Source organism: Cetorhinus maximus, chromosome 9, assembly GCF_964194155.1.
Source record: "Cetorhinus maximus chromosome 9, sCetMax3.hap1.1, whole genome shotgun sequence".
NCBI classification, from domain to species: Eukaryota; Metazoa; Chordata; class Chondrichthyes; order Lamniformes; family Cetorhinidae; genus Cetorhinus; species Cetorhinus maximus.
The window spans coordinates 87,337,544-87,353,825 of record NC_135887.1 but is presented as its reverse complement, the minus strand read 5'-3'; the positions used below and the strand labels follow the sequence as shown (position 1 = coordinate 87,353,825).

General features: G+C 41.2%; 1 protein-coding gene across 2 annotated transcripts in view; it reads right to left on the bottom strand.

Annotated features, from left to right (window-relative positions):
• pgghg (protein-glucosylgalactosylhydroxylysine glucosidase) overlaps positions 1-16,282 on the bottom strand; it is a 46,018-nt gene that overhangs the window by 16,701 nt on the left and 13,035 nt on the right. For both annotated transcript variants that reach the window (XM_078549040.1, XM_078549041.1), the window contains exons 6-10: positions 15,192-15,323; positions 13,864-13,975; positions 11,167-11,239; positions 7,356-7,492; positions 2,237-2,370 (exon numbers count right to left, since the gene is read on the bottom strand). In XM_078549040.1, the coding sequence (XP_078405166.1) occupies positions 2,237-2,370; positions 7,356-7,492; positions 11,167-11,239; positions 13,864-13,975; positions 15,192-15,323 (588 nt within the window). The remainder of the gene's footprint in view (positions 1-2,236; positions 2,371-7,355; positions 7,493-11,166; positions 11,240-13,863; positions 13,976-15,191; positions 15,324-16,282) is intronic.

Here is a 16,282-nt window from a genome sequence, read left to right as displayed (position 1 = left end):
TCACATAAAGAGGTCCCTAGCCACTTCTAAGGGATATCCCTTGTCCCTGAAGTTATCCCACCCATAAAGTTTGGCAGTAGCACAAAGAACTGCGGCGCCCTAGACTGCTGAAGAATGAAGGCATCACGGCAGCTGCCAGGATAGCAAGCACACACATGCATAAAGTTCGTGCTGTGGTCACAGAACGTTGAGGGAGTGGAAGTCCTTTTTGTTGCTGTATTTCGCTGGCTGCTCACTTGGCACATTCATGGCCACATGGGTGCAACCAATGGTCTTCGGCACCTGTGGGAATCCAGTGACGGAAGATCTTTGTGCCCGCGAGGTCCCATCTGTTTGAAATTGAATGTGCTACCCAGCTCTCGCCAATACAGCATTATTGACCTGCTAGGTCCAATGACATGCAGCCATTTGCACGACACCACCAAGATCCACTGTTGATCCTTGGAAGGAGCCTGGCGCAAAGAAGTTCAAGTCCACATTGACTTCAATGGCTACTTGCAGAGCATGGTGAACAGTGCTGCGAAGTCTGAGGTCATCCTAAACGAGGGTACAAATCACTTACCATCTGCCTAGATGGGTGCAGACTCCTGCAGCGCTGATTCTCTGACTTGTCCAGGTAGCTCTTCTTCAGCGGTACGCTCAATGTTGTAGGCATGGCCTTTGTTACCTTCCTTTCCCTTGTTCCCCTCCTCTGCCCTCATCATGCTTGCATCTGCTTCTGAGGATGCTGCTCCTCATTGCTACTTGCCCCTATTTCTCTGTACCATAATCCCATGTCCAGCTGTGGCCTTGCTTGCAGCCAGCTGCACTCACAATGCTTAGTGGCCTTCCCTCTGATGGCACCACGATCCCTGGAGGCTCACAATCCCCTCCAATGACCACGTGCACACAGGCCATTTGTCCCAGTAACTCTACTCACCTGATGGCACCTAAGTGCCCCTCTTTTACAGGTCCACCTAATTGAATGATGCAGCCAAGACTGACTCCCCTCTGTGTTGCCATCTCCTTCCACTTGGACTGTTCCTGATCAATTGTGTAACCTGTGCAACCCCACAAAAATTACAAACTGGCTCTTGACAAGCTAACAGAAAGCTCCTTAACAAGCTCAAATGGCCAATAATCTGAATGAGACAGGTTGCCAAGTCCCACTTTCTGCCCTCCTGAGCGAAACCACCAGCAGTCAGAACGGTGATGGCAAACCGACACAATTGGCAGCGGCAATAATTTTCACACCCTCCCATCTCTGTGCTCGCTCCATATACAGCTTCAAATTCTGACCCAGGTATCATTACCATGAATCTATATTGCACTCCCTCCAAGGCAAACATATCCTGCTGAAGATGCGGTGCCCAGAACTGAATACAATACTCCAGTTGTTACCTAACCCAAGCTTTGGTATAACTGATAGCTGCAACTTCTAACTTGTTATATTCTAGTCCTCTGGATGTAAAGACCAGCAGTCCATTAGCCTTTTTGAATTGTGTGTCTCTGTCCATGATATTTCAGTGATCTATGTACTCCTAAGACTTTTTAGTCCTCCACTGTTTCTAACTTTTCACTATATAAAAGGCCCAAAGTGGATGATCTCACTCTTGCTCATAATTAAACCTATTTGTCAGTTTTGCCCATTTAATCTATGAATACCTCTGTAGTTATATGCTTCTATCTACACTGCTTATAACGTTGCCTATCTATGTGTCATCAGCAAGTTTGGATAAGTGGCTCTCTATTCCATCATGCAAGTCATTATTAAATAGTGAATAGAGACACCATTAATCACATCCTGCCAATTAGAGCAACTGCCCATTATCCCTACTCTCTGTCACCAGCCACTAAGCCAATTTCCTAACCAGATCAATAATTTGCCATGAATCCCATGAGCTTCAATTTTAGTTGAGAGTTTCTTATAAAGGACATTATCAAATGTTTCCTGGAAGCTGAGATTAATAACATCCATAGACATTCCACTGTCTGCTGCATTATACACATCTTCAAAAAGTGGGTTCATCAGGCATGACCTGCCCTTTACAAATCCATGCTGCTCTCTCTGATCAGTTGAAAATTTTCAAGATGCTTAGTCGCTCCATCCTTAATTATAGAATCTAGTAATTTCCCAACAACAGATGTTAGGTTCATCATTTTATAATTCCCCATTGCTTACCCAAATTGCCACTAGTTTTTACTGTGATTGAAACAGCACCTTCTTATGTCTGTTCAACTGTCACCTTTCACTAACCCAGGTCATGGCAGGTCCATCATGATCTGTCACAGCTTCATATATCACCAGGTCATTCTTCCGCACCTGAGAACTCATGGGATACATGAGTGGATAACCTAGCAACACAACATCAGCTTGTTTCACGACATCACCTGGAACAGAGTAACAACATTTTTACCATGCGGGAAGCTGAAACCAAACCTTCAGCGGAACAAAGAGTAGGAAACTCAAAGATAAAATTATTTTTAAAATTCTGGCAAACTTTTTCTCTTCCTCTGTTGAAGGTGTTTTATCTTGAATCCCATAAATACCAGCAGTGCCTTGTCCATGTGACCATTGTTCACATGGATTTAATGTCACCACTCCACTCAAAGATATCCACACAGATGTGGATTTCTAGCAGGGGTTGTCTGACCAAAACATTGAGGGTCACACAGGCAGAAAAGGAATGTGTGACCACCAGAGTATCTAAGAGAAACAGGTAGGTAGTGCAGGAATCCCCTGAGGCTATCGCACTCTCTAACCACTTTTCCATTTAGGATGCTGGTGAGCATGACAGTTCCTCAGAGGACTGTAGCATGAGCCAAGTTTGTGGCACCATGGGTGGCTCAGCTGCACAAGAGGGGAGGAGGAAGAGCGGAAGTGCTATAGTGATAGAGGATTCCATAGTTAGAGGAGCAGACAAGATTTTCTGCGGATGGTATGTTGCCTTCCTGGTGCTAGAGTCACAGAACAGCTGCAGGACTGGGGAGGGCGAGCAGCCAGAGGTATGGGTCCACTTTGGGACCAATGACATAGATAGGAAAAGGAACGAGGTCCTGAAAGCAGATTTTAGCGAGTTAGGAACAAAACTGAAAAGCAGGACCTCAAGAGCAGTAATCTCAGGATTACTCCCAGTGCCATATGCTGGTGAGCATAAGAATGGGAAGATTGAGAAGCTCAATACGTGGTTGCAGAAATGGAGTAAGAGGGAGGGCTTTAGATTTCTGAGGCATTGGGACTGGATCTGGGGCAGGTAGGACCTGAACAAGAAGGATGGTTTACACCTTAACAGGATTGAGACTAATGTCCTTGCAGGGATATTTGCTAGTGCTGTCGGGGAGGGTATAAGCTAGATTGGCAGGGGGATGGTAACCTGAGGGCAAATTCAGAGAGGAAAGTAGAAAAACTGGCAATGGGAAGTAGAGAAGTATTAATTGATAAAGAGGATATATCAGAGAGTAATATCAAAGTAAATAGAATACTTGGAGAGTTTGATAGAACTAGAGTAGGCTATAGTAAGCCATTAGATGGGCCAGAGCAAGGGGAAAAGTTAAAAAGCCTAAATCAGGATTAATGTGCATGTATGTGAATGCAGTGAGTGTGTAGCTAATAAGATTGGTGAACTACAGGCACAGGTTGACAAATGGAACTATGATATGATTGCTATAACAGAGACCTGGCTCAAAGAAGGGCGGAACTGGGTGTTAAGTATTCCTGGATACATGGTATTTAGGAGAGACAGGAAAGGAAGAAAAAGTGAGGGAGCAGGGTGGGATGCAGGCAGTGACAGCATTGATTGAAGATGGTATTACAGTACTGCAGAGAGAGGATGTTCCAGAGGGGTCAAAGATGGAATCTCTCTGGCTAGAGGTAGGAAATGAAAAAGGTGCAATAACGTTGATCAGCGTAGTATATAGACCACTAACTAGTGGAAGGGATGTAGAGAAACAAATTTGCAAAGAAATTACAGACAGGTGCAAGAATTATAGAGTAATTATAATGGGGGGCTTCAATTATCCAAATATAGACTGGGATAGGAGTAGTCTAAAGGGACAAGAAGGGCGAGAGTTCCTGGACTGTGTTCAAGATAATTTTCTGCAGCAGTATATTTTCGATCAAACAAGAGTGTAGGCACTATTGGGCCAGGTTCTGGGGAATGAGTTGGCCCAATGGATCAAATAACAGTAGAAAAGCATTTAGGGGACAGTGACTATTGTATCATAAGTTTTATGTTGGCCATGGAAAAGGACAAGGAAAAATAGAGGTAAGGGATAATTAATTGGGGAAAGCCAACTTCAATGGGATGAGAATGCATCTGAGTTGAGCGAGTTGGAATCAAATGTTGGCGGAAAAGACAGTGGCTGAACAATGGGCCACTTTCAAAAAGTTAGTATTGCAAGCAATGTCAAGATATATTCCCTTGAAGGGGAAAGGTGGGATAAATAAATCTAGAATGAAAATGACGAGAGAAATAGAGGTGAAGGTGAAAAGGAAGAAGTACGCGTATGACAGGTGTCAAGTAGAAAATACAATGGAGAATCAGGCTGAATACAGAAGGACCAGAGGGGAAGTGAAAAAACTAATCAGAAAAGCAAGGAGGGAGCATGAAAAGAGACTGGCAGTTAACATAGAAGAGAATCCCAAGGTCTTCTAAAGCATGTAAATAATAAAAGCTGATTAGGGATAAAAAAGGAGACTTGCATGTGGAGACAGGAGAAGTAGCAGAGGTATTATACAAGTACTTTGCATCTGTCTTTACAAAGGAAGAGGGTGCTACCAAGAACGAGGTGAGGTAGGAGGTAGCTGGTACACTTGAGGAATTTACAATTTAGAAGGAGGAGGTGTTAGAAAGGCTATCTTTACTTAAAATTGATAAGGTACCAGGGCCAGATGAGGTGCATCCAAGGACACTAAGGGAGGAGAGAGTGGAAATTTCAGAGGCACTGATGATAATCTTCCAGTCTTCCTTTGACACAGGGGTGGTGCTGGAGGACTGGAGAATTGTGAATGTTACACCCTTGTTCAAAAAGGGGTGCAAGGATAATACCAGCAACTACAGACCAGTCAGTTTGACTTCAATGGTATGGAAACTTCTGGAAACTATAGTTCAGGACAAAATCAATAGTCACTTAGACTATTGTGGGATAATTAAGGAAAGCTAGCAAGGATTCATTATTGGGAATGTTTAACTAACTTGCTGGTATTTTTTGAGGTGTTAATAGGGAAGGTTAAAAAGAGCAATGCTGTTGATTTGGTGTATATGGATTTTCAAAAGGCATTTGATACAGTGCCACACAATAGACTTGTGAGCAAAATTCTAGCCCATGGAATAAAAGGGAAAGTAGGCACTTGGATAAGCAATTGGCTGAGTGACAGGAAACAGCGAGTAGTGATAAATGGTTGTTTTGCAGATTGGAGGAAGGTCTGTAGTGGAGTTCCCCAGGGGTCAATTTTGGGACCCTTGTTCTTCTTGATATATATTAATGACCTAGACTGTGGTGCTCAGGACATGATTTCAAAATTTGAAGATGATACGAAGATTGGAAGCATTGTCAACTGTGATGAGGATAGTCTTGAACTTCAAAAGGACATCGGCATGTTGGTGGATTGGGAAGTCAAATGGCAGATGAATTTCAATGCAGAGAAGTGTGAGGTGATTCATTCTGGCAGGAAGAATGTGGAATGACAGTATAAAATAAAGGGAGATACTCTAAAGGAGGTGCCGGAACGAAGGGACCTCTGTCTATATGTACATAAGTCATTGAAGGTGGCAGGGCATGTTGAGAGAGCATTTAATAAAGCGTATGGTATCCTAGGTTTTATTAATAGGGGCATTGAGTACAAGAGTAAGGAGGTCATGTTAAACTTGTATAAGACACTAGTTAGGCCTCATCTGGAGTACTGTGTCCAGTTCTGGGTGCCATACTTGAGGAAGGATGTGAAGGCATTGGAGAGAGTACAGGGAAGATTCACAAGAATGATTCCAGGGATAAAGAACTGTAGCTATGAGGATAGAATGGAGAGGCTGGGTCTAATTTCCTTGGAGAAAAGAAGGCTGAGAGGAGACTTGACAGGGATATTCAAGATCCTGAGGGATATGGATAGGGTAAATAGTGAAAAACCATTCCCTCTCAAGAGTACATCAAAAACTAGAGGGCACAGATTCAAAATAATGGGCAAAAGGAGTAGAAGTGATGCGAGGAAAAATTTTTTCACCCAGGGGTTGATTGGAGTCTGGAACGAGCTTCCTGAAAGGGCGGTGTTCAAAAGGGAATTGGATTGCTATCTGAAAAGAAAGAATATGCAAGGTTACAGGGATAAGACAGGGGAGTGGGATTAGGTAGAATGCTCTTTCAGAGAGCCAGTGCAGGCTCGATGGGCCAAATGGCCTCCTTCTGCACTGTAAAGATTCTCTGATTCTGTAGTGTCTCAGGAGACAAAATACACTGACATTAAAAAACATAAGAAATAGGGCAGAAGTAGGCCACTTGTACCCAAAGCCTGCTCTGCTATTCAATAACAGCATGGCTGACCCGATTGTGGCTTTAACGCCATTTTCCTTCCTGCCCTCAATAACACTTAACTCCTTTGTAGATCAAAAATCTGTCCAACTCAGCCTTGAATATATTCAATGACGCAGCTTGCACTCTGGGGTAGTGAATTCCAAAGATTAACGACCCTCAGAGAAGTAATTTCTCCTCATCTCCATCTTAAATATTTTGAAACTGTGGCCCCTATTTCTAGATTCTCACATGAGAGGAGACATTGTCCACCTTATCCCATCATTATCACAGCTTGGGAATTATTGGGTGGAATCATCCCAGCCGCAGTGAAGTAGGTGGTTGGGCAGGGCAGGGGGAGGCCTATGAAATTCAGACTAAGGCATGTCAGATCCACTCCTCCAGATTTTCCTAGAGGTTAATAACCTGTGGCAATCTTATGGAAGGTACGCGGACCCTGCGCTATGTCAACATATTGATGGTAGCCTCATGGTAGGATGTCAGAGGGACATTGGAGGATGCTTTCCATGCTGCTACCACAGAGCCACAAAGCTAAAATAGGCATAGCCACAGCCAAAAACATTTTTCTGGGGCCGGGGGGGGGGGGGGGGGGCACCTCCCACAGGAGCAGGGTCAGGACCCGCAAATGCTCCAAATGCCTGTTTTTTTTTTAAAAAGTGGAGAAGTTTCTGCCCACTTTATCTGCCTTGGCAGCATCTCCAGCCAGGGCTTTGTCAAACCATCTGTCAAAGGAAGTGAGACACCTTAGAATTCTGTGAAAAAAAAGCGGGTGGCCGAGGTGGGGGGTGGCAGGAACGCGGTATTGTTGGTGAAGAAGAGTAAATTAAGCATTTCTTAAGAGAATTCTACCGCACCTGACTTATATCCATCAAATTCAGGATGATATTGCTTCACAGGGTCAAATGGCACTTTGATTTTCTCAGCTATTTTCATCCATTCTGATGGAACTGTAACTTTTAGGTGTGATGCCAATTCTGTAGCAAACTGGAGGCTGGAAGAAATATAATGCAAATCCCATTAATTAACTGGAGATTAATAGTAAATATGATGTGTAGTACAATGTGGAAAGAATAACCGAGGGAGATTTGTTGATAATTAAAACTGTGTCTCATTTGCAGCGAGTCCTATTCCCCTGTCATTCTGTCCCGTGTGCTCGCTGATCTACATTGAGTCCCGGTCAAGCACCTAGAAGGACAAGGGCAGCAGATGCATGGGAGCACTACCACCTGCATGTTCCCCTCCAAGCCACACACCATCTTGACTTGGAACTATATCACCGTTCCTTCACTTTTGCTGGGTCAGAATCTGGGAACTCCCTTCTGAACAGCACTGTGGGTGTACCTACACCACATGGACTCGGTGGTTCAAGAAACTGGCTCACCACCACCTTTTCAAGGGCAATTCTGGATGGGCAATAAATGTTGGCTTAGCCAGCAACGCCCCACATCTTGTGAACAAATAAATTTTTAAAAAGCAACATCTTAATATTTGAATAGGAACTATCATATTATTTCCTGTTATTACTGTGGGATACTTTAAAGCAGGCTTATGTTTGTGTGTGAGAGAATAACTTAAGTAAACCACAGACTGTTAGACTGCAAGGTTTGAATCATCAAAAGGGATTAAATGTAAAAAACATGTATTTGATATGCTAATGGACGAGCTAAGTAAAATAGAACTTGCATTTTTAGATAAGCGGAGAGATGGTTGGCTTTTCAAAGGGACATGTTAAGATGTTTACAACTGGCAAGATAAATAAGGAAAAGTTATCATGTTTATTTTTCCCAAAAGTTCTGGCCATAATGACATATAAGATTTTTATATTCTGGGAAAAGTAAATTCCAAAGACAGGTGGTAACAATGGGATTTACAGAAAGGAGAAAATATATTTAAAGAAAGATGGAAAGCTGTATGGGGTGTGGTTGTGAGAGATCTTGAAAGGTGCACTGTGTAAAACAGGCTTGTGGGGAAAAGCCTCTAGCCACCCTGAAGAAGTCTGCTGTTCCAGTAGTCAAGTCTTTAGGGTTCAGTGTTGAGTGAGAGGGAGGAAGATGATGTGAAATACCTCCCTTGCAGCAACAGTTCTTGCTTGTGGTAATCTTGCTGGATGTTTTATAGATTAATAATCTATTTTGGACTGTTGCCTGAAAGGGGTGTGTAGCTGGGAGTCTAGTTAAGCATAAATCTTGTGAGAGCTGTTATAAAACTAAATGTAACCATGTAACAGTAATCTTGTGTGCTTAAGTCTTTTCTTTTGTTAATAAATGTTTTAATTTAATCTTTAAAATCTCTAAAGGCAATAGTGGACTCATTACTTCTGACTTCAGTGCACAAACCTTCTCTTAATGAGTACAAATTGCAAAATTGTTGAGATAGCATCACCAAGTTTCCCTTTGGGATTTGGTCAGCCTGGCACATACTACCTGCCATATCATAACATTTTAAAATTCTCATCCTTGTTTTCAAATCTCTCCATGGCCTTCCCCTTCTCTATCTCTATAATCTCCTCCAACCACCACAACGTTCTGAGATATCTGCACTCCTCCAATTCTGGTCTCTTATGGATCCCCAATCATAATTGCTCCACCATTAGTAGCTGAGCCTTCAGTTGCCCAGGTCCTAAGCTCTTGAATTCCCTCCATACACCTCTCCGCATCTCAAAATCACTTTCGTCCTTTAAGGCACTTTGTAAAACATACCTCTTTGACCAATCTTTTGATCATCTGACCTAATATCTCCTTATCTGGCTTTAAATCATCTCATTAAAAAAACAACAAAAAAACAAAATTGATTACTGTCTCCTGCTAAAATTCCACCAGAACAGATATCTGTACATGGAGAACCACACATGCAGATCCAAATTTTGCCCCTCAGTAGTACAGTGTGTCAGTAGTCAATATTTTCAGCCAATGAAACCTACTGAAGGGCATATTTCTCCCTCAACTTTTCCTTCTATTGATGTCTGCATGTAAGAGTCACTGGCTGGTAATCAGGCATGGGAATCTCGGCTGACTTCTCTTCGCCTAGCCCAAAGTGCTGCAGCCAATCACTGCTGTTTGGCAGGGAGTTCCAGGATTTTGGCGCAGCAATGATGAAGTAACAGTGATACGCGTCAATGTTGGATGGTGTGTGACTTGGAGAGGTACTTGCAGGTGGCGGTTTTCCCATGCACTTGCTGCTCTTGTCCTTCTAGGTGGTAGAAGTTGCGAGTTTGGAAGGTGCTAGAAAGAATCCTTTGGTGACTTACTGCAGTGCTTTCTGTAGACAGCACACACTGCAGCCACGATACATGGTAGAGGGTGTGGATGTGTTGGAAGTCAAGAAGAATGCTTTATCCTGGATGATGTCAAATTTCTTGAGTGTTGTTACAACTACATCCACCTAGTAATGTAGATAGTATTCCATCACACTCCTGACTTCTGCCTTGTAGGCAATGGGAGAGGCGTTTAAGGGTCAAGAGGTCGATTGCTCTCTGCAGAATACCGAGTTCTAACCTGCTCTCACAGTCGTGGCATTTATATGGTTGGTCCAGTTGATTTTCTAGTCAATGCTGAATGCATAGATATTGATGATGGGGGATATGGCAATGGTAATGCCATTGAATATTAAGGCTGATAGTTGGGCTTTCTCTTGTTGGAGGTGGTCAGTGCCTGTACTCGTGTGATGCTTGTCGCTTATCAGCCCAAGCCTGGATGTTGTCCAGGTCTTGCTGCATATTGGTATGTACTGATTCATTATCTGAGGAACTGTGAATAGAATTGAACACTCTACAATCATCAGGCAACATCCCCACTTCTGACCTTATGATGGACAGAAAGTCATTGATGAAGTAGCTGATAATAGTTATGCTTAAGGTGCTGCCCTAAGAAACCCCAGCAGCAATGTCCTGGGACACCTTTTAACTACTTACCTCTTAAAAGTTGAAAATGGGTGGTGCAGCATATTTGCCCACTGGACTTTCATCTCTGCTACCTAGGTTCAAATCCAATTCAAGCTGAAGGGTAAATTATTTCACTGCTATTGTAAAGGTTTATGTGGAGCAAGTTTGTGCAGATTCAGTTCACTTCTATTGGGCATAGGCCTACAACAACAAAAAACTGTCTCTAATTAGCATTCTTGAACTATAAGGAGAGCTGCTTAGGCTTGGGAAATATCACATTGGTGCTTTTGGGAAGTCACTTTTCTGAGGTTGGGATATAGGAGACAGAGCTTTACCATACATCTAAAGAAGTTATTGAGATGCTTGAGCTCAAAATTCACCAGAAAATTTTAAAAAAGCATTGCACAACATATTTCAAACAATTTTAAGCGTCCTTGCTATGTTTCACTCTACAGACTGGTTACAAAGACAGTTTATAATATATCAAAGCAAAATACTGCAGAGCTGGAAATCTGAAATAAAAACAAAAAATGCTGGAAATTCTCAGCAGATCAATATTCCGAAAGGTCATCTGCCTGAAAAATTATCTCTGTTTCTCTCTCCACAGATGCTGCCAGACCTGCTGAGTATTTACAGCATTTTCTCTTTTTATTTCAGCTTATCATTGGTCTTTTATTTTGATCATAATTAATGCCACAATTTCAGCCCTTTCTCAGTCCTCAATTTTAAAATAATTTTAGAAAAACAGGAAAAGAAATTCCACCCCCCCACTGTCCCATCCTCACCTGTACTTGGCCACCACGGCAGTGTAGGCAGAATTGGTTACATCAGATTGATATTCATCAGGCGGCATCACTCCTTGAAGAAATTACATGAAGTGAAATAACCAGTGACTAACAGAAAATATGGGTTCCCATCTTAGTTGGGGTTTTTTCACACATTGGTAACAATGACCTTATTTAAGAAGAATCATAACTGAGATTTGAAAAGACCGCCTGGCTCTTTGAAGCTCATTCCAATAAAGCTTAACCATTATAACAGCTGATGTTATTTTGAATGATTTTCATATTTATTACCTTGATTGATATTTTATTCAAACAGCTACAGTATGGTAAAGTTCCACCGTTCGCTGGGGTTACGTTCCCAAGAATTCTCGCAAAGGACGAAATCACCAATGTACTTTATAATGGGAGTTAATTAGAGAGGTTACACCACCCCAAAATTTGACTTTTTAAAGGCATAGAAGCAATAAAAACTATGTTTTTGATTAAATTGAAGACAATTTTACTGGAGAAATTGTTTAACAAAGCAGGAAAAGATAAACAAGAAAGCAAGAACAAGAACTCATTTTTAGTAAAGTGCTGTACTGTACTTGTACTGTAAAATACCGGTCAGGAGTTACTGTACCCTGTAAAACACAGCTACTCATGTACAGTTACAAGCAACGCTTGCGCAGTGTGCACTTCCTACTGAGGGAAATATACCATGGAAACCTTGTTTTTTCTATAGTTTAAATGCTGGTATTTCTTTGTTTCAGGACCAGTATATGTTCAGGTACAAACTTCTGATGTTTGAATTGTGGCTAGGCAAAGATTTGGAGCCTCAACAGGCGATAGTGTGTACGAGGACTTTAATATCGAGAGACAGAAGCGAGGCCTACAGCGTAGGACACAGCTAAAGTTGAAAACAGCTAGGGCAGAGAGTAAGAAAGATTCATACAGAAGTACTGCATAAAATGATTTGGACAAGGATTCATACGGAATTACTGCATAAAATTCAGCACAAAATGACAATTAAATGGTAGGTCCATTCAAAAAGGCCAGGAGAATGGCTACTATTAATGAGGAAATGTCACTGTTGCTCTTGAGGTTGAAGTTCATAGAATCATAGAAACGTACAGCACAGGAGGGGGCCATTCAGCCCATCACCTGTCATGCCCATGCTGGTTCTTTGAAAAAGCAGTGGTACTTAGTCCCACATCCCACTTTTTGTCCATTAAGGTATTACTGGGGAAGAATAATGATTATACTTTTTTGTATGTAACCTATTCTGTATCTAATATGGAATGCTTGATGCTGATACAGATGACTAAAATGTGTAAACAGTTCCATTTCTAGTGTTGACGGTCTCTCCATTTTATTAACATGATACCTTTACCCCCAGAATAAATGCAAGAGAATAGTTCCAGCCGAATTATTGCCAGGTCACTGGATATATGGAACACATTCATTTCTTTCTCTCTCTCTCAACCTCAGTGAAGGACAGAAAGCAATTAATATAATAATACAATTTTTTTAATATCGAGAGAGACAAGCGAGGCCTACAGCATAGGACACAACTAAAGTTGAAAACAGCTAGAGCAAAGAGTACGTAAGTCAGAAATAATAGTTAGGTGGTACCAAGCCTTTAAAAGTCTGTAGATAGTAATAAGGAAGGGAAGTTTAAAGGAGGTAAGTCATTCCACAACATTCAATTCATGGGAAACCATGGGTTAGAATAGGACACTAGAATAGGATAAGCTGTATAAGAGAGAACTTGTATTGATACAGTGTCTAATCACAGTCACAGGAAGTCCCAAAGTTCTCTACATGCACTTATGTACTTCTATTATAGCATGTTGATTGCAGGCAAATTTAATTCCATGCAAAGAGAAGGAAGCAAGGGGGTATAGGCCATTGCAATGCAGGTTTGGAAAAAGAGAAAAATATTTGTTTAGAAGAACAGTGACAATAGATGAATCGGTAAAGAGGTGACAAAATGATCATTGTTGGTTGGACTTGAGAAAACCATGAAGTTATTTCTTTAGGATTGGGAAAAAACAGGATATCTATTGTCTTAAAGAGCAAGGAAAATATCAGGATGCAAAATAATCCAGCGATTAACGTGCAAAAGGGATGAGCTGTAGTGACTGAGGTTCTGAGGGAGAATGACTATGTAGTGCAATGTTACTGCATTGCTTTCTGTTAAAAACTTTTGGCTGACCTAGAATTTTTCTGCTTTTAATAAACATGTTGCAATTTGTGTTCACATCAAATACTCTGTGGGAATTAACTTGAAACCTAGTTTCATTCCTGAGAACTCCTGTGCTATTGTTAAAGGTTAAAGTATTGCAGACCATCCAAATTACCCTTATTTTTGAATAATCACTCATAATTATCACCAATTTTTCAATATGCACACACTTGTCTCATTACTTAACTTCCTGGCATGTTTTGTAACATATGGAATGAATGAAAGGTTTGTGACAATGTTTGGCTCTTTTAGTGTTGGTGCAGCTGACATAATGTATAATGGGCCAAAGATATATGTTTTCCTTCCCCCCCCCCCCACCTTATTGGTCATCTAATCACTTGTAGAGAGCTCCATTGAGGTTGACAGAACAAACATACAAACATGTTAGAAACTTCTCAATACAACTGCACAGATGATCAAATCACCACAAAAATGCTCTGAATGGTTTTGCTTGAATTCATATCCATTACCTTTGATGTCGTAGCACTCCTCTGAAGGGTTCCAAGTGACTCGGCTGCTCCAAAACTCAGCTATGCTGCTAACCACATCCCAACCCCCATCCTTCTGGAAAAACTCTAGGTCCTTAAACCAAAAGTAAATCATGAGATTAAATTAAACATCCAGGAAATAACTGAGAATAGATATTTCAACTTAAGAAACTTGCAATGGCCTAAATGTTCCAGTTTGAGTAAACAGACTCAGAGTTACAGCCTTGCTTGAATTTGTTCAGGGGAAATAGCTGAATTAATTTTATGTTCCTTAACGTAAAGGATCAGGTAGGTGGTGGGCAGGGTGTCCATGACAGAATAAACATGGGCTCTGGGTGAAGTTGGCTTGAAGGGCAAATGCTCAGTTTTCTCTCTGGACATTCTTAATGTTACCTACCTCACAGTTATAGCATCTTGTGTTTTCAAATCTCAAGCATACAAGCAGATTTACACCACTTACAGAAAGACAAGCCAGGTAAAGAAGTAGTCACTAAACTTCCCTATAAAACCACGGTCTTAAAAGCTCCCAAACTCACTTTTTCCAATTCTCCCAAATTCACAACGTATCTGTGCTCAAAACTTAGTCCTTCTACTAATCCTAAACTCTTTTTTGGCACCTCCAACATCTTGTACGTAGTATTGCTCCCAATCTTCCATTCTGCAGGCCTCAAATTCACCATGTCCACAGCCCTAAATTCTCTCCTCAGAGCCTCAAATGTGTTTTCTTCTTGCCCAAGCATAAAGGAGCTAATAAATTTGAAGCTTTGAGGATAGAAGAGTGCCAAAGATTAGAAGAAAACATAATCTTTAAAAATATCGAAAAACTAAGAGGAATAGACAAGGCCCAAAGTTCAAAACACCTACAGGTTGAAATGAGATAGTTGTGGTTCGGTACCACAGAATTTGGGTTTCAAAATCCTTCAGATTGCAGGGTGCAGGGATGAAGGGAGGTAATGAGTTCCACAGTTTTCAGATCATGGAAAACAATGAGCCAGTCTTGATTAGTGTTGACCTCAACAGTGAGGATATGGGAGAGAGGAGGACCAACGTAAGATAATGCATTTACAGTTTATGAGGAACAACAGAAAAGTTCAGAGCAGCAAACACTATAGTGGTATTGATTAAATACCACTCAAAAAGAAACACTGATATGAATAAATAGGTTTGAAGCCAGAGATTACAGAAGCATCATGCAACATGTCCACAAAACTGGTACAGTCCTCATCTAACTATTCCAAACTGGAGCACCAATAACATCAGTAATAGTCTGATGTAAGGAGACATGCAGAAGCAAAATGTACAGCACCCACCTGGGTGAAGTAAAAGTACTGCTGAAATGCAAATGAGATGTCACCATTGATGTGAATTTCTTTCAATCCATAAACATCTTCATTACAGACCTCAAATCCACTCACAGCACTCTCCCACGGGTATTTGGCACCCTTATAAAACAAGAGATATTAAACTTAATTCACAGTGCCATTTATGTAAGTAAAACAGATATCAGCATCACTAGCAGACAATGAACTGTGCTGAGATTAATAGGAGCTGTCATTCTGAGCATTTATCATTTTGGTAACTGAAGATGATGTTTAGAATGAAGTTTTAGATATTGATTCTCAAAACATACAAGGGAATAATTCACTCCTGCAGGGTATTGTATGGCTTGTGTGTGTTATGGTGTCAGCTTCTGCACATTTACAGTACACAACTGGTGAAAGGGAGCAATCACTGCCATCTGGTACTGTATTGCACTTGTATGCCTCAGTACTAATTTTCATAAATTGATCACAACATAGAGCAGGTCGTGCTACCGAAAATACTGCTGTGTGACCGGGAGAAAAGGCTATTTTCATTTATCCAATATTACAAATGAACATAGGAATCTCCTGAACAAAGTATGTTCACAAAAGGACTCCGGTCATACCAGTGTTTATTTTTATTCATTCTTTTACATCTTTTAATCATTTTGTTTTTGCTCCCATCCATGTCACACAACTTGGGTAATTGGAAGCCTATTCAAAATTTGGTGTGGTCTGCTCCCAGAGTTACTGTCACAACTTGTCCATTCAATCTATTATCTACCCGTCTGCAAAATCATTTAATAAATGTCACACTGACCTAAAAGGCAGTTATTCTGCTGAGGCAGAGGAAGGAACTTTATTCACCCTTGCTGCAAAGTGCAAGTCCAGCAAGTAAAGTATCAGGTTCAGCTATAATGTCCTGCCAACCCCTCCTACACCGTACCCCCCACCAGTCAAATAATCTTCTGGCATTCGCGTAATCAAACATAACCATAGCAGACATTCATTTATGGCTACACAATTTTTCCCAGAAATATGGAAAATAAATCAGCTATACTGGCAGTTTTCATCAAGTGAGACTTTCCTGGGTTTATGGT